Source organism: Strix uralensis, chromosome 4 (assembly GCF_047716275.1).
Source record: "Strix uralensis isolate ZFMK-TIS-50842 chromosome 4, bStrUra1, whole genome shotgun sequence".
NCBI lineage: Eukaryota > Metazoa > Chordata > Aves > Strigiformes > Strigidae > Strix > Strix uralensis.
In genome coordinates, this window is record NC_133975.1 from 58,583,395 (window position 1) to 58,604,720 (window position 21,326).

Genomic DNA, 21,326 nt, shown 5'->3' on the forward strand with positions numbered 1-21,326 from the left:
GGGGAATAAAGTGAAATGGGGAAAATACAGTGCCAGGCATGTTATGAGCAAATTGTAAGAGTATATCTGTTCATTCTCTCCATGCAGTTTTAAAAACAGTTTTCTCAGAATAAGAGGAGGAGGGACAAGAGTGAAGATGAGGAAGATAAAAGGGTGAATGAGTTGCCACCAGGAGATGCACAGTCTGATGAGCGGGGTGGGAAAGAAAACCACGGGCAGAGTCAAGGGGTGGTTTTGTTGCACTCCTGGCAATAGAGGGGTCAGAGAGCGGAGAGCAGAGAGGGAAGGGAGAGCCTGGGGTGGGAGCCAGAGACCTGGGGCCTCTGGCCCAGAGGAACCCCGGAGAGAGACAGGAGATCCCCGCACATGGAAGGGGACGGCTGAGCGGGAGACAACCGAAGTGCCTGTGCGCAAGAGGTGGGTATGAGTGCTGGTGTGTACGCAACAGCTGTATGTGGAAATCTTGTGTCTTAACACTTGGAGTTAGGTCACAGGTAACTTGGCAAGGCGTGTTTTTTCAGGGAGTTTCATTAATTACCTGCTCAGCTGTCATTTGTATACACAAGGAGTCTCTGTTTAGGTAAAGCTGTTTCCAGCAGGCACTTACTGCTCCTTACTAATCTGCTGTCAGATGAGGGTGGGTGAGGAAGGGGGGAACTTTTTGCATTGTGCTTTTGGTACAAAGTGCAGAAATATGAGAATACTCCGCTTCTTTTGTTTGAAGAAAAGAAGTTGCTTAATGTTTACCCCGATGCTGACTCAAGTAGAATATGCTGTAATTGCCATGTTGTCAGCTGTTGCTGACTTGAATTGCTGGTTGTTCTGGCGATAGAGGAATTAGATGAAAAATTATGGCGGTCTGCATCTGATATGGTTCAGCCATTAGTATTTATAAAGGAAGGATTGGATTTTTGGGGGTTTACTGTATAGTTTGTGCTAGCCTGAAAATGAAATCCCCTTCTAGTTTGGAAATACTCTTCATTGAGAAAATGAAGCAGAAACGTGAACGTTCTGAGGGCGAGGCAGTGTCCTCTGCTGCAAAGGGCAGACATTAGACCAGCCTCTGCCTGGAGCCTGCCCTGGGCCCAGCGCCAGCCGGGGGCCAGCCGGGCCAGCTGAGGGGGTGCGACGGCGGCCCTATTGCGCTGACCTTGCCGTTGCTACTCGACGCCTCTTAAGGAATCCACAGTAGCGAAGGTGAAGGGCGCCTCTCGCCTCTCGCCGCGGCGGGCAGCCGGGCCCGGGCGGGGGGCGGCCACCACCACCCCTCCCCGGGGCGGAGCGCGGCGCTCGCCCCGCCCTGCCCGGCCCGGCCCCGCCGCCGCCGCCGCCGCCTCTGGCTCCGCGCTCCTTCGCCATGGCCTTCGCCACCCGCCGCTTCGTGCGCGCCGCCTCCTCCGCTGCCGCCACGGCGGCCGCCAAGAAGCTGATCGTCAAGCATGTGACGGTCATTGGCGGCGGCCTCATGGGCGCCGGCATCGCGCAGGTGAGCCCCGGCCCGGCGGCGGGGCGGGGGTGAGGGGAGGCGGCCGCGCCATGGCGGCCGCTGGGCGGCCGTTACTTCGGGCGGGAAGGGCCCCTTCGCGCCTCGTTCGGGGCGGGGGGGGGGGTGAGGCAGCATCGTGCGAGCCCGGCGGCTGCCCTGGCAGGGGCCGCGGTTCGTGCTCCGCGGCCGGCGGCCCGTCCCCGGGCTGAGGCGGCGGGGGAACCCCCAGCCCCGGCCGCCCCGCTCTGCTGTCGCCCCTCGCGTCCCCTTCGCTTCTTACTTTCCCCTCGGGCTTTGTCACTCGGAAGTGGAGGCCCAGCTCCGGTGCCGCGCTCGATCCTGCCCCCGAGCGAGAAGGGGAGAGGGCCGGCCCGAGGGGCGAAGCCGTCTCGTCTCGGGGCCGGTTGCCGGCCCGGCCTTGCCTGCTCCAAACGGGTCGAGCCGCCGCTCGAGTATTCTCTGCGAGTTGCGGGGCAGGAGCAACATCAAAAGTAAAAAAAACCCCAAAAAACCAAAACCCACTTCGCTGCTTACGTTATAGTTTGTGTTCATCCCGCGGATGAGGGCGGGGGTGGCGCCCCCCGCCTGCCGTGCTGGCAGGCTCCGACGAAGTTTGGTTTGATTGCTGCGGAGGAGTAGAAAGGATTGATTACGGCACCGCTGCTGACCGGTTGCTCAGCTTTCAAACTTTTTGTTCTCTTGCTCATCTACAGTCTTCAGGTCAGACAAGTAGGTGAGAAGCACCAAGGTCAATCTTTTAAATTGTTTAAGGTGGTTCTTAAGACAGTGTGTGGACTATTTATAAACCAGACAGCGTGTAACAATATTTGGAAAATGTTGGTCCAAGAAAGAAGCTGCTTCTAACTTGCCAAGGGAGCAGACCAAGTGACGTTTTACAAGTTATTGAAGTAGAATATGGCAGCTAAAATGAACGTGTATCTGTCAGTCATCTGCAGAATCATGAAGTGGTTAATATTTAAATAGGATTTTTTTTCCCAATGTTTAATCTCAGGCCTTTGGCTTTCAAGTTCATCTTTAACTTGATAGCTTTGGGTCAGAAAACTGAACGGTCCTGTCGGTGATTTAAGATTTAGATATTTACCTAATTCACAGAAAGAGCATGTTGCCCAAGGTACCAGGGCAGTTCACAAACTTCACAAAGAGTAACTGGAGTATCTGGAGTTCCAGGCGGAAACCGACAGTGAGGTTGGAGTTCATAAACAGCAATTCTCCATTTTAATGAATTGCTGTGTTTCCTTCTCAGAACTGAAGATTTCTCACACTCCTGACAAATCAGTATCAGGAGGAATGCAGGGACTTTTTAATTTATTTTTTTATAAGGAATTATCTAGTTGTTTATTAACTTGTCTGATAAAAACTGTACCTTGATACTAGAGCTTGAGGTTTCCACTGAAGGAACCATCGAAGAACAACTTTGAAGAAAGTTGTTCTCATGTTTGAGAAAGATGCACACTATGCAAAGGTTATAATTCTGCAGGGAAAGTGAACTGATTTGCATACTCCATTAGATTGCATGTTTTCAGAGAGCAGCTTGTCAAGAGAAACATGTCTGGTATTTGACAGTGACAGGGGTTGCAGTCTTCTACCACTGTTCAGGACCAAGGATTGTTTTGCTGACCATCTGCCTCTGATTTAGCAATCCAAAATTAACTCAAAGCAGAGATGATTATAACACTAAGTGGGGTCTCCTCTGTACCCTATTAATAAAGCTTTTCCTTCCTTTTAGAACACTTAAGAAATTGTCTCTCCTCTTTCCATGCTTTCTCATGTTGTCAGGAGAGGCTAACTTGCTAAAATATACGGCTGAAAGCCAGACGTTTATAATTTCTAATTCTGCCACGTGAAAAGCACTTCTGTTTGAGAAAAGCACCGATTCCCCAGCACTCTTGTGCTTCTTCTTTAGTATTCTTAAGATCGTTGGATAGTAGATTCTAAGCAAGCGCATGTTTGAATTGCAAGGAGATGGTATGACCTCTTGCCATTTTTCTTCTTTCCTGTCCATGTAAATATGGTAAGAATGAGGTGTGAAAAGGGAGATGTTAATTTTTCTAGGATTTTTTGCCAGCTGGTCAGTGATGGTGTAATCACAAATGGATAATCAGTGAAGCATCTCTTATAAATGTGCTTGGTATTGATTTTTCTTCTGGAGGGTCTTGGTCTGCCACTGCAACAGATGAAGTGTTAGGAGTGCAAGTCCAAGCTTGGTTTAAATGTTTTTTATGATTCAGTTTTTATGAAATGGCCATAGCGAAAATAAAACATCTCACTGCTACTCCCAGCTCCACTGTGTCCTTCCTGTTGTTGCAGGGACATGCTTGTGGCCTAACAGCAGAGTTGTGTTACACTACATCCCAGGAACACAGAGTTAGCCATCCCTTATGCCACCTGCTCATTCTGCCAGCACTCCAGTTTTGGTCTCCACAGCCCTTTTTCCTTACAAGTTCCAAGGGTCACAGCTAAGCCACTTGCTCTTTCCAAGAGAGCTGTTCTCTAGCCAGAGCCACAGAATTCAGGTGCCTCCAGGCGCAGGTAGTGCTCTGCCGACAGCTTGGGGGAAAAACTGATTTCTTTTCCTTTTCCCTCAAGTTGTTTGAGACCTTTATCGTTTCCTGTCCGCCCCAGCTGTGTGCAGGTTTTTATGATTTTTCTAGAAAAGTGCATAAGTCTTGATTCAATGTTCTTTATCCGTCTTTTGCCTAATTCATTGCCTAGTGTATTGTCTGCCTCAACAGAAATCAGTATGGTTGGTTGTTTTATGATATTGATGTTGAATCTTTTTTTTTTTTAACTTTCAGGTTGCAGCAGCCAGTGGTCACACTGTGGTGTTAGTAGACCAGTCAGATGAAATCCTTAAAAAGTCTACAAAAGGAATTGAAGAGAGTTTGAAGAGAGTGATAAAGAAGAAGTTTGCAGATAAGCCTGAGGTTGACATCTCTTTCTTTATTACTCTAAGAAAACTTAGGAGAATAAAAACTACCATACTGAAGTTCTGATATTGTTTACAGTTATGCACGCTTTTTCCAGTGTGATGAAGAACTTGGATTTTCTTCTTTTGATTCGGAAGGTTGAAAGATGGCTTGCCTTAATTTCTTTCCTTTGTAGACTTCAGCCTTGAGATAAAGATTTAAAACAACTTGGTAACCTTTTAAAACAGATGCCAAACGTGAAATGGGGCCAAATCATTCATCCTAACTTAATAGCAAGCTATCTTTGAGGGCTTACCTGAGAATGCACCAATTTTGTCCAAAAGCAAATAGTAACAAAATTGTCTTAATAAGGAGTAAGGAGTTGTCCGTTTCTGCCCCTTCGCACTCCCGACTTGGACACAGGATTACTGCAAAGGAAATGAAAGTGCATGTTTAACTACCCTGGAGTAACATGAATTAGATGTATAAGATACTTGGCATTCACTTTGCTGAGTAAGACTTACATACAGCAAGTCACTATGGAGCAGTTGATGCATCTAAATGTATATCCTAAGCTGTCTGTTGCTATGCTTGTTTTGCTAAATTCCACAGCAGATTCAATTCTTTTTTTGGTATGTATTAACATATATAACATATACTGGTATTGATGATTACCAGCATGAATGATGCAGCAGACGAAGGAAATGAAAAAGGGCTTGTTTGTATGAGGGAGTACAGAAGAAAAATTATACTAATGCCAAGATAACCAAAGCGTACATACATACTTACGGGGAGTCTTTTAATCCTAAAGAAAATTGTCCACATGATGCTTGTACTTTATATATGACATTATATTCTGGTGTGCAGGTATGTTTTTACTTGTACTACATCTCCACTTACCCTTGGTTCAAAGTCTTGCAGTTCTGTTTGATTTCTGTCCTCACAAACTATGTCAGTGATTGCCAGATTTACTACTCGGAAAACAGAGTATTTTTTTCCTCACATTTGCCCTGAAACTATAGTGAGTGTAGGCCACTTTATTTCCTGAAGTTTTCATGAACTAGCACATATCTGTTCATAGGAGTGAAACCAGATAATCGCTGAATGAACGCAGTGCAAAAGGTTTGAAACTGGAAAAGTTCTTCTTTATGGAGAGCAAGTCCAGGTTGTCTCAGCAGCTGCTGATTGACCAACCAGTTGTTCACCTCAGACTCTCATGCAGCAAATAATCTTCCTAAAAGAATGAATTCAGAGGTCTCCTATTTGCTTCAAAGCAGATTTGATTGGCTAGGAAAATTTTGTCAGTGAAAGCATGGTATCTGTACATATTTAGAACTTTCTCACTGATTTGGAAATGTGGCAGACTGCCTGAATTTTTGAGGACTCAAAACCACTTCAGAGCACATAAGGGGATTATCATGTAAAAATAAATAATTGTAAATAGACATTGCAACTTGGAAATGTTTCAGGCTGGTGCTGAGTTCATTGAGAAGACCTTAAAGAACCTCACAACAAGCACGGATGCAGTAGCAGTGGTCCACAGCACAGATCTGGTGATAGAAGCCATTGTGGAGAACCAGGAAATTAAAAATGAACTCTTCAAGAGGCTGGATAAGTTTGCTCCTGAGTATGTATATTTTTCCTGTTACATTTTGAAACTTAGACCTTTGTATCTTCTGGTTTTATTCTTACACTGTTAGTTCTGCGTTTTCTTAGCTACTTTTTTTAAAAAACAGGACCTTTTCTCCCTTGACTAACTCCAGACTGTCATGTGGTATGGAATAGTTGTGCCAGGTGCCTATGTTACAAACACTTTCAGGTGTATTCACCACATTTATTTATTTGTTGCATTGCTTCATTTGATGTGCTTCTGAGTATGTTTAGTCATAAAGTTTGTCCATCTACTCAGCAAGTTCAAATCTAAATCCAAATGTAAATGCACAACAGTAGAATAAGCTTGTCCTGGTACATGTGAGGTATGGTTAATGTACATGTTCCCATATTTAAATATGGAATTGTGATGATAAAATACTTGTTTTCAGCACACCAGGCATGAACAAGCTTTAAGAAGTCTCAGCCTCTTAGCCACAAGTCACAGTCAGCTCAACAGTGGCTTACATGAATGAAGTTTACTTTGTATTGCAAGAGTTTGGAAATAGCTCATTGCTCATTGTTGTCTGTGAGGTAGAAGTGTAAATGATTTCTTAGCATGCACTCACTCGGTTACTTACAGTCCCTGGAACTTTCTTTGAACTGTATTTGATAACTGTTGGAAGTTACTGTTGAATTGTATCCAAACCCAAAAATGCTGTTAAGATGAGCGTGCAGTCTCAGAAGCTTGATCCTTGTAATGGATGAGTCAGGATCACAAGCCCTTGAGATTTTAACTAGTACAGCTAAATCTGGGGGTATTGGCTAAGAGATATTCTAGACTGTCTAACTAAAGAACTAGACAAGCTGTGGCTTGAATATAATGTCAAGGGAGAAAAGATATCGTTTGTTGACTTCAGCCTGGGGAGATTTTCAGCCTATCTCATGGTCAGTAATAAAAATTACCTGGTACTTCTGGAAACAATAAATGATTGCAAACAGCGGTGCACTGAGCACAGGGTAACTTGCCATTACCCTTAGTCTGACAGACTAAAGGAAGTAGCTGCCTTTGGCAATTCTCAGGGTACCTTGTCATGATTAGACTGTGCTTATTTTGTGAAAACAGACCATTGGTTGCCTGAGTCTTTGTCCATATTCAGCAGAGAAAGCTAATGAGCAAATTAGAGTGTACTAAATGGCAAACTGTCTAGAACCAGTCAGCAAGGAAAAGTGGGCACAGGGACTTGGAGATTTATTTAATAATATGTGTATTTGGAACACCTGAGGCTATTTTTGATAAGACTGAGCTGTTTATAAGCATAGCTGCCTCAAAACATCAAATTTTACGTTACAGCGTTAAAAGATGCTGGGAGTTGTTCAGATATGCTTCTTCCTGTGGCAAAAGTAATGATTTTGCAGGGTTGGGAAAAATGGCATGAGACAGGAAGCCTTCCTTTTTAAGGGCAGAATTGGAAATTATGATAAACATACAGATATCTTACATGTAGGGTAAAGAAAAGGGAAGGGAATGGTGAAGAATATGGGTTGCAGTGCAGAAGTTCTAGATGCAGAGAAGGAAAAGGTAGTAAAACAGTGAAACTTAGTAGCCAGTGTTTAAAATATTAGCTATTAGTCACAAAGGGTAATTTGTAATTATGTGAGGAGTACAGAGTTGCAGACCGTGTGAGCAGCATGAGGAAAGGCAGAAATGCCTAGTGAGTGTTTTTCTGTGCGTTAGAAGGAAGCAGTAGGCACTGCAGTGGAAGGGAAAGCTCTCCCTGTCAGTGCAGGCATCCTACAGTCTTCACTAAGATCCAACGTTTCGAAATTTCTAAAACTGTTATATGGACTAACTGTTGCATCAGCATAATGGGGATGGTGGACTTGTCATTGTTTGGTAACAAAAACAAGATTTCTATAAAGATAGCTTTGAGTCTCGGGAGAAGCTTTGCTTCTGTGGGGCTCTGGGTGTTGATGGCACTGCAAAATGTATGTTATAGGCAGAGATCATCAAAGATCAAGCTTCTGAGGAGGGAGGACTTGTCTTAATTCAAATCTCAGGACTTACTGCAGGGGTAGCTGATAACTGACAGAAATGTAAGGGGCTATGTATCACAGTTGCTCAGACAAGATGACGAGTTTTGCCTTTGGAACATAAGCTGTGTGAAACATTGCATTTTTCTTCTTTTGTACTGTATTCCCTGTATCATGTGTTTCCTCAGCTGCAACAGCTACATGTTCATCTCCCATTTTTGCACTATGATGACCTCTGCAATGAAGATAAGCCTGGGTACAGCACAAATCCAAAGCATTGCATTAAAAAACTAAAACACAATTAACGTAATCCCTCTTCCTTTTTCTCTATAAAAAAAACCTGTAATTCCTTTGAAAGTGTATCTATAAACGGAAGGGGGTGGGAAAGCTATTCTTTATTGAGAGAAGTTGTTTTTGGGGTGGGGAGTGAATTTCTCTTTAAGTTTTCAGGGAAAATGTAATTAGCCAGGAGAGTTTGGCAACCCCAGAGAGCATGGAAATTCAGGGTGTTCCTCATCTGGGTAACTGTCCAGCTGAAATGGTGAATGCTGTTTCTTGGATGCCATCAGTCTGACAGCATACTAGTTGATGTTCTTAGAGTTTTGCAAAATTGCTTGTGTATGTTCTATTCTTCTCAGTGTTATACTCATCCTCCTAATATGGTAATCGTTACTGTGTTACATGGTCATCATCTTCAGAGCAGGTGATAATGCATTGCTGCTCGTTTTTCAGTTCTGTTTTACTTTTCTTGAATTGAGTCAGTCTCATGTTTCCAATTTGAAAAGATCAGACTAGGGTTTTTGTAGAATATCCCCATGTTCTTTGTGGCTTTTAGGCATTTAAATGCTGCAGCACTTTTCCAAACAGGATCATAATGAACATGACAAAAAAATTTGGGGGTATCCACTTCAAGAGCTGTTGCTTACTTGCTTTCTGTTTATTTTTGGGTGGTGGGAATGCCTGTCAAAATCTCTTGATGTAGGATTTATCTTCAGGCATGGAAACTCAGATAGGAACTGGCCAGTGGTTTTCAGCTGTTCACTGTGTTAGAATCAGTGTGTTACAAAACTGTTATAAAAGAAGTGTTGTATAGTGTTTACTGTGTGATGGAGCTGGACTGTAAGAGTCAGTTATATTGAAATAGGATGTGTTGGACTCTGTTTTTAATGTCTTCCCCTGACCCACTAGATGGCCCTAAGAGAAAGCACACTGATGCCTGGAAAAGCATCACTAGTACTAGGGCTTCCCTAGTACTTTGCTGTCAAAAGCCTTCCAACTCTGCTGTCACCTGGAACGTGTATTATGTAATTCTAAGTCACAGAGGCATGCAAATTCTATTTTAAACTCAATTTAAATCAATTGGTTGGTTAGAGCAGAAAGTGTAAATAAACTGCCCCTGTACACAATACAAATTTAATGCTTTTTTTCCCCAAGGCTTTATGTTGTGTGAGGCTACAGTACTCACCCGCAGAAGTGATGCTGAGGTAAAATCTCTTACTTTAAGTGAACCCAGATACAAACCTATCAATGATTACATCTCACAAATCAATGTGCTTAATTTTTATATGACTATTTGAATGCTTTGTATACAGTGGCAGATTTTCAGCGAAGATAAGTGTCTTTTGGATGCATTGACCTTGCAAGGTCAAAACTATAAAATGTAGAATACTCTTTTTAGTTCCCAACCTCAGAACAATATGAGGCCCATTTTATGGTGGAGAGATAACAAAAGAATGTGTGTAAGAAGGATAAATAGGAGTTTTCAGGATTTTTTGCTTCCTTCTCCATAACAAATTCTCAAAAACTGAGAAAACATAAAAAATGGAAATCAGTGTGGGATTTTTTATTCCCAAATGTTTTCTTTTAATGCCACTGTAAGATGTCCCCACAACTTGGACATACCTTTTCTGAAAGCTCTGTTGTGAAGCTCAATTTTATCCTAGTGAAATGTAAGCAAAATACCAATATAGATTAACAGCTGATGAGTCCAGTAGGATAACTTTTTGAAAGGTCAGTAGAATACAGCCCAGAATGGAAGGCAGGGTTTTATCTTTAGTTTCTGATTTTTGTGGTTTGAAGAAAAAGCCATTTCTGTAAGTTTTCAGTGTGATATCAGTATACCAGGGCTGTTGAGATTCTGAGATATTTTAGGGAAAAAAAACAATCCAGAGCATTATAAATTGCAATAGTAAATCTGGTTTATGTCTGGAAAAGGACTTCATATATGTCTTAAAATTCTTGTGATTTTGTGTGTCCTTTGCAGTGCCTGTTCATGGCAGTTTATCTTTTCTCTGTTTTTTCTGTCAGCTCTTTGCTCTGGTGGTAGGTTTGCTCATCAGGTCTACCACTGATCATTATGAAAAAAATAGATTCCAAATTTTTCATAGGGGTCCAAAGTGCATTTTTGACATGGCAAATGATTGGGTTTCCATAGATGTATAAATGATTAACAATAAAAAAATACCATTAGGTTTCCAGGATTGCTGAAGGAATTACCTGGAATAGATTTAGGGAGTTAAAAATTTTTTACTTATGGAGTCTTTTTTTCTGTCACCTAATATAAGAATTCAGCATACTTACTTGGGAGTCAGAAACTCACACAGCCCTTCCAGTGGTTGTTTCATCATTGCTGTATGCATACCTCAGCAAAAGGACTGTGATAATCTGCAGGGATATTTTGGAGAATTCTGTGGATGACTAGCCAATGGATGTCTATTTATGTTTAGTGCACCAATCTCCTCCTGTCAGAAAAATAGCTGTCATTTATGCAATCCGTATGTTTCTGTTTTCCAGGCATACGATATTTGCAAGCAACACTTCATCCTTGCAGATCACACAGTTGGCTAACTCAACCACCAGGCAGGACCGATTTGGTGGTCTCCATTTCTTCAATCCTGTGCCTATGATGAAGCTTGTGGAAGTAAGTGTCTTGTAATATCATCATAATAACCACTGTAGCACAGCAATGCAATTGTCATCACTGAGAATTCAGTTAGATGGAAGAGTAGGTCTCAGTTTGAAGCTCTTCTGATACAGAATAACCTACCCCTAACGATAAGAGGGTGGTGCCAGTCTCTGTTGAAAGGCAGGTTGAAGAGACAGAGGTAACTCCTTCAGTCTCGAGGCTCCGAAGTTCTCCACTGAACTGCCAACAGAGGTGCTGCTTATAGCGATAATTTTAGGCATGTGGGCAAGCTGATTAATAAGAACTACTGACAGCTTAAACAAAATCATCTGATGACTGTCAGAGGAATTTGATTGTTACCAGTATAGAAATCGCTAGAAGACGATGTGAGATGAAATCTTACTGTCTTGTGACTTCTGAAACAAAGTCAGTCATGTTTGTTTCAATGTTCCAGATGATTTGTCTGAAAGCATTACAGTATCTCCCAGCCTTTAAGGAAGTGTAAAAAGAAGTTTTTACATAATTTTTCAGACATCTTTTCTAAACATACTCTCTTTGGCTACATCATGCAATGTCTAATAATACTGCAATGCAGAGCAGAATAAGAAATAATATAAGAGTTTATCTGAGCCTCCAAAGTAAAGGTCACATGGCAGAAAAAAACAACAGGTCTCTTTTTTTCCTCACATTCCCTCATTATGGCTGACTTTGATCAGCTAGAATTTATAAACTCTTGAGTAAGTGAAAATAAACTTTGCATTTTGGTCCCTGTGCCCCAAGGTTTCATGTACTTCATGCCCTTAAATTCGGTAAATCTTTTTCCTCTGTCCCCTGAATAGTTAGTTCTAGTATTGCTTTGGTGACAAGCACTTCATATACGTTGTGCCTGCCTTTTGAACTCCTGAGATTCACTTTATTATATTTCTTGCTTGTTACCCATTAAAATACATATTATGCAGTTCTTGCTCTGTGTCTTTGAATGTATCATTCTTTTCCTTCCCCTTTTGAAATGTTTGAACCTTTTGGCTGAAATGAACAAATTTGATTCAGAGTATGGTTGTCTGATGAGGTCTCGAACACTTGCAAATTCTCTCTCACTGACTTCTGTACCTATGTGGATTTTTATTTAGTTTAATACTGGATCCTGTGTATTGTGACTAAATGCTCCGGAGAAATGTTGTAAGAAGAAAAGGGAGGAATTTTATAGGTGTTAGAGATAACAGAAATATTTAGCATAATTCCTTAGGCTTTATTGATTTCTGTGCTAAGAACTACTTGTTGGCAGTCATTTATTTCTATGGATGAAATAAATGCCTTATCTCAAGCCTAAAACAAATCACAGTCTTTAGAAATCTAAACTAAGCCTCTGTGAGATTTGAAAAATACAGAAGATATCTATCATCATTTGTAGAAAACAAACCAGAACAATCCCTGTCTGACTGCTGTGGACAATCTTTATAATTTGTGGGTTTTTTCATCTGACTTACGAATGTTCTACCCCAGAATCACTCCAGTTGATGAACAGTATTTGAAGAACTTTAAAACACAGAAGCTGCACTTTTAGTGACATAACCTTGAAAGGTGCCAATATTAGTAAATAAATACACTTTTTAAAGCTTTGCTTTTGTTTCAGATCTACTGCTGTAAATCAGGATTGGCTTTGACAAACATTGTAGAACAACATTTTCTATGTAAAACGTGTTTCAGTTTGAAATAATTGGGGGAAAATCAAGAGAATCACCAAAACTATGAAAGATACTGCTGAAATTGCCAGTCATCTGTCATGGAAGCTGTCCTTCATGGGTCACAAATCTGCAGTGCCTTTGAGTCCTATCCGGTCTTTTCATAGATCGTTGATCTCATGCTCAGAAGCACGTAGCTTTGAGGGAATTTCTTTAATAATCCAAAAGGCTAGTGCTAATGTTTCAGAATTGACGTGTATATTAAAAGCTCATTCTTGAAACTGTTGCAGTCTTATGTAAGTATCTCAGATATTTTTATCTAACATCGAAATAAAAAAATTCTGTATTTTCTGCTGAGAAACAAGCCTTTTCTTCAGTCCTAATAGTGAGGGGTTTTTTGTGTGGCCTTACATCAGTCATTAGGATGGCGGGAAATCTCTGTGATGGTATGAACAAGGAGGTCACCCTTAACTGTTTATGTATAGCAGTTTTCTGTTACTGCACATGGAGGTCAGTTTCAACACAAATATCACAACCCCTTCAGCTTCTGCAAGACTTTTTTTCTTACTTTTTTCTTTTTTCTGGGGAAGTGGCCTGGGGCGGGATGGGTCTTTATTAAATGGCTTAATGCATCCCAGCACCAATGAAGTATACAGAAAACTGCATGTGACAGAAGACTCAGTTGTGAAGAAAATCAATGTGGAAATTTACTACTCAAAATCTAAGAGGCTGTCACAAGTTTGAAAGATAGATTTTACATTTTCTTTAGAATTAAATGTTTGTGTTGTGTTTACATTGGGCACAGGGTAGATGTTACAACCATTTATGTCAGGAGCTATGTCTGTTAATGTAATTCTCTATAGAGTGATGCCATCATGTTTCCCGAGGCAACAGAGGCTATGTAGCTTTTAAAGTTGTTTTGTTATACTGTAATCTCTAAATGTTATTCCAAAGGGTGGTCCCTTTTACCATCCATACTGGCTGAATGGGAAAGTGTCTTAAAGAAACACACAATTTCAAAAGTTGTATCTATTTTTAAAATAGATTCCTGTGTCTGTTACATTTGTATCCACTGAAATTGTTTTTTGAAAAACAAATGTTTTGTGAATTTCTGGAATAGTGTTCTGGATTACAGTTTAATCATTGCTGTACTGAGAAACGAGAAAGATTCTGCTCATAAACGTGCTTACACTCTCCCTACCTTCTCTCTGCCCAGGTCATCAAGACTCCAATGACCAGCCAAAAGACTTTTGAATCGCTTGTGGATTTCAGTAAAGCGGTAGGAAAGAGTCCTGTCAGTTGTAAGGTGAGTACATTTTGATTGTATAGTGTTCAGAAGGTCTGTTCTTGAAAACTGTTAATTTTAAGGTGATAGGTTTTAGTAGATGTAAGAGCACTTCAAGAATTTCCAGGCTGCTTTTTGTCCAGTTTCTCTTTGCTATTGAAAGTATTTTGACAAAGAAAACACCCACATTTATCACAAATTCCTCAAAGTAGAGTGACTCTAGACATTTTGTCTAGAGCAGCAAAACTCACAAGTTATCAGGGTTTAGAGTTCTTGGTTTTTCTTTTCCAGTCCTGCAGAAGCCTGGACTGGAAAGCTTAGGCAGGAGCTCATCTTTAGCCATACTAGAGACAAGACTGCTACCTCTTGTACTGTGAGGCAGCTGGATGAATCCTCTGTGGTGTGTGCTCATTGCAAGTTTTTCTTAAGACTGCAGTAGCTAGACCCACATTAATCTTCATTGATTTGTAGCTTTGTTTTTTTTTCTCTAGAGGAACACCCTACTTCCTAAGCGCACTTTTTCCAAATCCATTAAGTTGTGGTCTGGGTAGCTTTATACAAGCTATTGCCTTGAGTTTCACAGCCCCCAGGAGACTTTTGGTCATAAAAAGAAGGGCCTGCAATCTGGTAGTTACCAGTATTTCAGTGTCTGGATGCTGGGCTCTAATTCTGGCTGTACTGCTAAATTGCTCTGTGGCCTTAGTTGACTTTTTTTTTGCTGTTTCTGTCATAGTTTTGCAGTATGTAATGTGCAGAATATATGATGAATTATTGTTATAAATTACCTCGGGTAGAGGGTAATGCAGTCTCCATGTCTGAACCTTTTTTTTCTTTCTTTTTTTAATTTCCTGTTCATAGAAGAAAAGTTGCTTGGAAATCTCTGGATTAAATATTGAAATAAAATGGAATGAACAATAAACATCTGAAACAGTAGTAGTATGCAAAATAATACTATATTTGCAAAGCTCTTTCTCTTTTCTTCGTATTTTTGATTTTGATTAAAGCTTGTGTAAAAGAAGTTCTGTATCAGTTTGTTATCTTCTTCTGACAGCACGTATCTTATCTTTTCATTGATAGCATTGTTGTTTGCTATTGAAGTGATCCTAACTTTCAAAAGCATGGTTTACCAGTGCGCAGTGGGGGAGAAGTAAACTATTTAGTCAGCAGTGTTTCTAGTAGTGAACACACAAAAAAACCTGTTAGGGAAGAACTGATCTTCTTGTATCCTTCAGGAAATTGTATCAGCAGAATTTTGCTAAGGAAAAGGCATTTGCCAACTGGCCACATTAAATTGTTTTAAGATTGAGTTGGGCTTGTAGTAGTCTCATTCATGATGAATATTTGTGTGCCATTCCTTGTTTGTGAAATTCATCTTTTGTGTTTTAATACTGAGCAAATAAAGCGGATGAAAAATACAGTTTAGAGAGTACTAGAAGTTGATGATTCAAGAAGTGTCTCCATACACTTGTTTAATTTGTCATGTAGCATTTGAGTGTAGTACTGGTAAAGAATGTTTATTTAGAATCCCTTTTTATGTTTTCGTAGGATACTCCAGGGTTTATTGTAAACCGTCTCTTGGTGCCATATATGATGGAAGCCGTTCGACTTTTTGAGAGAGGTACCTGTTGGGGTATTGACTTCAGGGAATGTTGACATGTAACACTGCTAAATGTTAAATCCCTTCAGAAAGGCCTTGGGATTCCCTCAAAACTTTCAGACCCTAAAGGCTAGAAGTGAATAGTGAACATCAAATATGAGCCAGTATGTGTAGTTGGAAAGATCTTGCCTTCACTTTGAAATGTCAGTGTATGCAGAGTCAGAAGGTACTAGTTACTTGTATGGGAAATTTCTGGTGGTGGGAAATGTTTCTGGTTTGGACATGACAAGGTGAGCGTAGTGCCATTGTAAAAACAGCCTCTGTCAACTCAGGAACCTCCCTCTCCATTCCAAGAGCCATTAGTGAAAGGGATTGAAAATCCCATAAAGGGACCTTTAGCAAAGTTGTCCTGAATTCACTTATATTGGGGTTGTGAAATAAACCACCAATTTTCAGGTGACATTAGTATAATACTCACTATCTCAGTACGGTGTTGGTATACAAGTGATTTGGGCTCAACTATTGTCTCATAAAACCGCCTGTTCATCTTCTATGTTCTTTTTTAGACATAGGTTCTTCAGGAACTCCCATCTCACTGCTGGTATCTTTTATGTCAATACTGAGGGTGGGTAGAAATAATCATGAATCCCCAAAGAACCATTAAATTTTTCAAAGCATTGATAATTGTGTTGAAAAGGAAACGAACCAATGATGTAGTGGATAAAGAGGAAATTATGGAGTATAATTCCTTTTATTTCAAGTGCTCTGCTCATAGCTCTGTGCTACTAAGAATGTCATTTGAAACATTTTGATTTTGAAATCACTGCTTTTTTACAGATGAAAGTACTCCATTATCAGGATTCCACCAAATATGCTTTAAATATTAAAAGTCTCTTTTATAGCACACGGAAGGGATGGTTTGATCTCCAGAAAAAAAAAAAATAAACCAACACTACTTGTTTATCCATCAACAGATGTACGTAATTACATCTCAAAGGGAGAAAAGAGGAAATTTAGTGACTTGAAAGGCAAAGGCATGGCTGCGAGGGAGTGTTATTCTCTTAGAATAAGTCACAATTTCAAATAAAGTGTATGGGTGTTCCAGTGTGTGTAAAAGAGGTGCCTTTGTTAAGTGGCATGTATCATTACTGTCTCCTGAAATATGCGTAGAACTTTTAATTAAATCTAGAAGAAAAGTCACTCGCTGAGATTGTATGTTAAAGTTGACTGTTTTCTGCCTAAGCAAAACTATTTTGATTTAATCTTTATTCTGTTTGTATTTTGTACAACAGTATGATATTTCTCAACTTGTTAAAGTTCATTTATGAATTTTTAACTCTAATGAAATCTACTTTAAAAGCTGGTTAATGTTTTGAAAAACCTCATGGCTGTCTTCTAGTTCATATTTTCCAGTGAATCGGGTTAAATTTTTATCATATCCTTTGCGCTAATTCTCAGAGTAGACAGTTGAGCCAGATTGTCATCCGTATTAGTATGAAATTGGGTCTCTTTCCTGGCAACCCCAAGCACTGAAATACCATTTTATTGGGTCAGTCCTTGAGTCTTTGTTTACACAAAATCTCCCTGGGTTAAATGTGCGCTTTTGCATAGGCAAAATACCTTTAGTATTTTAACAGTGATATAAACAGGGAACATGTTATAAATGTTAATGTATGGTGGTCTGTACTGCCCTGTTCTTAGTGGAAAAACAAAAAAGCAGTCTGTCAAGTTTCTGTGAAAGTCTGCTTTATACCAGGAGACTAGTATGGACTAGAAGTACAATCCTTGTTTGCCCTTCTACTATTTTTAATTGTATTGTAACACAACTGTATACTGTCAGGTGGCCAAATCCCAAGTTTGACAAACAAAGTGGGACAAATCTGTTGATAAAAGAAGTATGTGCATCTGCATCAACTTCAGATAAGTTGAATATTTACGTGTGTTTGAGTTTGGGGATCTGAAATTATGTTAGAAATAAGTAAGGCTAAATTTCCCATTTTCTCAGAAATAAAATGTGATTTTAAAAAAAAAATTGTCAGCTTTAAAGAGTAAAAGGAGATACATAAAAATTATTACTTCATACAGAACTTTCAGTGAAGTTGTTGCCTTTACAAGATACTTTGAAAATTTATTTCTAGGATTCTCTGATCTTAGGTGGATAAATTGCATAGGCTATGTCTGCCAAGCTTCTGGACACCCTGAATGCCTGTATGCATCGAGCATGGAGGTTACTTAACAAGTACCTCTGGGGTTTGTTTAACTTCCCTTTTTATAGGATCTGCAAAGAAGTGCACTGCCTTTATCAAAATATGTATTAGAAGTAAGCAGTAGACGTGCATCTGCTTTCATTCCAGTATAAAATATTCATTCCCAGCAAAAGAATGAGGTGAATATTAACTGTGAGAATCTGGCAATGCAGGATTTGTATTTTTATAGGCACAGACTGAAGTAGAAGTAATTAATTTCTGATAATTTTTTTTTTTAAACATAATTTTGGAATTCACAAATTCTAGCCACACCTGCACGGTCTCTTCAGGTCACTCCTATCTGCCATCTCTGATCTGATGAATATCCTCTGGTGACAGTTGCTGTAACTAAGCATGTTACTCAGCTGCTGCTGCTTCCTTCCCCATGCCTGCCTTGTCCATCAGCTGGTTATCACTTGCCTTCTGGCTGTTATAGAGTAAGGGTAGCTCTGTCTTGTTCATCATTCAGAAGCTGCTGCTGATCTCATGAAGCTGAAATTGAGATCTTTTCTTACTTAACACTGTTCAGCTGCCTCTAAAAGAGGCTTTTGATTCTTCATAGTGACCAGTTCTTCCTCTAGTCTTGCTGATAGGTTGAGCACAGTAGCTGGAAATGCAAGAGGAAGCTAGAAAACTGGAAAGCAGGCCTGCAGGGCGTTTTTGGTTTTGGTTTTTTTTTGGTAAGACATTCTCCTTTATACTCCAGCATGTGTATGCTGACTCCAGTTTTTGTGGTTCTGAAACATGCAGAGATTGCTGTGAAGAGCTGCACCAGGGTGAAATAACACCCTGTTAATTATTTATAAGTGGTGCCAAGTAGATGCGGAATCTTCTCTGTTCATCAAACTGTCAATCTTTTCTCTAGGAGATGCATCAAAGGAAGATATTGATGTTGCTATGAAGCTTGGGGCTGGCTATCCCATGGGTCCATTTGAACTGCTGGACTATGTTGGGTTGGATACCAGTAAATACATTATAGATGGTACTGCATGGCTATTTTCTTCTATTTTTCCCCTCTTCAGCTAAATTGTAGATGAATGTTCTAATGAAAATCTAACTCCTAATTAGTTTAAACTGAATGTTTATGGCATAGCCTTTTAACTGTTGAGGAGAAAGGAATGAGAATTAAGCTCAGAATGCTGTATGAATACAGCATTTGTACTGTATGCCTGTATCCTGTGTACATGGGGACAGAACAGTGGTGGATTTGCTGACTTCATCAAGATCCAGTGGAAAATAATAATAATATTAGTGGAACTTTATATAACTAGAAAGAATTGGTGGGAAGAGAGACATGTACTGGAGGTAAGAAATGGATGAAAAGCAACAAATATTGAAGCTTCCTATCCTTTTTCTGCCAGCCATGTTTTCATTCTAAATTAATAGGAAACCCAGTAAATACCTTAAAAGATGCAAGTATACCATCTCCCTTTCACTTCAGTTGATAAGTGGATGAATGTCAGTACAATAACAAAAGAAGATATAATTGGTGACAGCTTGTGGGTGGTGGTTGTATTATTTTGAGTGAGCAGCTTAAATATTCTCAGAGGCAGAATGTCACTTTCAAAATGACATCTTCAATAAAACCTCTTTTGCTTTAAGCCAGTGCTATGGAGCAGTGTTATATTGTTCTAACTGACTGTCTTTCACAGGTAGAAATTCAACTTGGAATTTCTTTCCACTTGAATTTCTTTTTGGCATAGCCTTTGTTTTATTTCCTTGTACTTAAGTACTTTTTAAAAGTTCTCTTTTATTTTTTTAGTATTAAAAATCCTCAGTCATAGAGATTATAAGGTGTTCAGGGTAGACTACACCTGAAGACTAGTTGCTACATTTGCTCATAATCATCAATACTGATCTGTGCTTTATAAAGCTGGATTGAAGGGTCTCAGAGAGTCTAGAGTAAGTTCCAGACTCCTTCAGTTTTCTGACCTCTGAATATTTTTCTGAGGAGATGCAGATCTCTATTATCTTTGCATATAAACACAACTGTTAGTAATTCATGTAATTCTTTTCTTCCACCAGGATGGCATTCATTAGAGCCGAACAATCCTCTTTTTGCACCCAGCCCACTCCTGAATAAACTGGTAGAAGAAAAGAAGCTGGGTAAGAAGACTGGAGAAGGATTTTACAAATACAAGTGAACTCCAAATCTCGAGAGGTGTTAAACTTGTGTATGCTATTCAGCATTGCCATATTACAGGTGAATTCTGTTTAAACCTTCCCAAAGATGGCACAAGCTGCAATTAGAACATAACCCACCTCTGAACTGAGTGATTGCACTTGTTAACTATTTCTCTGGTGAAAGCTTGATTTGGTAGATTATTTTTTTCTGGTAATTCTGAAAAGCTTTATATGTACAGTGCCTTCATGCAAATGTTGATTTTTTTCAGGTGCAGAACAGAATGGCAAGTGAATTTATGTATTTGAAACATTATTATATTAACGGGATAAATACTAAAAATAACCGCACTTTCTTAAAAATAAAATTTTCATCAATTCTGTATTGAATGTCATGGCTTGCAGTTGATGTACTTGGTTGTAGTCCACTGGGTGGCAGTCTCTTTTCACTCTGGCAAATGTAGGGATGGAAAGGCAGCAAGTTGTTTTGTTATGATTTTTCTTAAGTGTAGTGCTAATCTCTAAGTGTAAATTACAGTGCCTTGAAGAATAATTTTTTGAAGAAGAATAAAAATCCTGCAATGGCAGGTTGTCACCTGGACAGAAAGTTCCCAATACAGCATTTAAAAGCAGAACTTGTGATTTGTGTTGGGATTTTCTGGCATTTTCAATTACCGGTTGAGGGCCGCCTCCTGCTAGGTGCTGTAGAAACATAAGAAGAAGTGGTTTCTATTCTGAAGGGCCTAATACCTCGATTTTTTTTTTTATTATTATTAACTAAGCTGGGAAGCTGCTGAAGGCTTCCGTATGCTTTCTAGAGTCCTGTAAAGTGGCTCTATTTACTGGCTATTTAAAGTTTCATTTTTACACACTACACTATTACTGTAGTTGAGTACTTCAGGGGATTGAAATTGAAGTCTGTGCTGTGTAAATGAATCGGTGTGTGAGGCACCTTCTGTTTTGCAACTTTATTTCCTTGGGTCTTAGAGCCTGGGTTTGTTCATAGCAGAAGGATGGCAAATCCTGCCTTTTCTCCAAATACTGCAGAGCAAAAGGATGTGAGGGTTGGAGCTCCAGTTCAGCTGAGTAGTAGCCTTCTGATTATACATATTTTTTAATTAAAGAAATGATGAATAATTATTGCACTCTAAGTTGCCTCTTCCTCCCTCTCCCAACATCTAATTCAGATTGCATATAAAGAAACTGAGCTGACAGATGTTAATTTCCTTGCACACTATCACACAAGAAATCTCTGAGCAGAGAATAAAAATTGTTGGTTTATTGGATCCTGGTTCCTAATTACATATCTTTTGATTTTGAGTTGCTTGTCTTGAAAGAAGAGTTTTAAAGGAAAGAAATGTACTGTAGACAGTCTCTTTCCTTTGCTAATATATTGTTAAATTGAATTGGTTTACCTAAAATGCAGTCCACTTCTTGTATCAGAAGTCTGTTT

General features: G+C 39.8%; 1 protein-coding gene across 1 annotated transcript; it reads left to right on the forward strand.

Moving 5' to 3' along the window:
• Nucleotides 1-1,309: 1,309 nt before the first annotated feature.
• Nucleotides 1,310-20,263, forward strand: HADH (hydroxyacyl-CoA dehydrogenase). Its single transcript, XM_074866900.1, has 8 exons — nt 1,310-1,486; nt 4,303-4,431; nt 5,883-6,040; nt 10,831-10,957; nt 13,841-13,930; nt 15,455-15,527; nt 18,618-18,734; nt 19,778-20,263. Exons 1-8 carry the CDS (start codon nt 1,358-1,360, stop codon nt 19,894-19,896), a joined length of 942 nt encoding a protein of 313 aa, XP_074723001.1. The 5' UTR covers nt 1,310-1,357; the 3' UTR covers nt 19,897-20,263.
• Nucleotides 20,264-21,326: the final 1,063 nt, after the last annotated feature.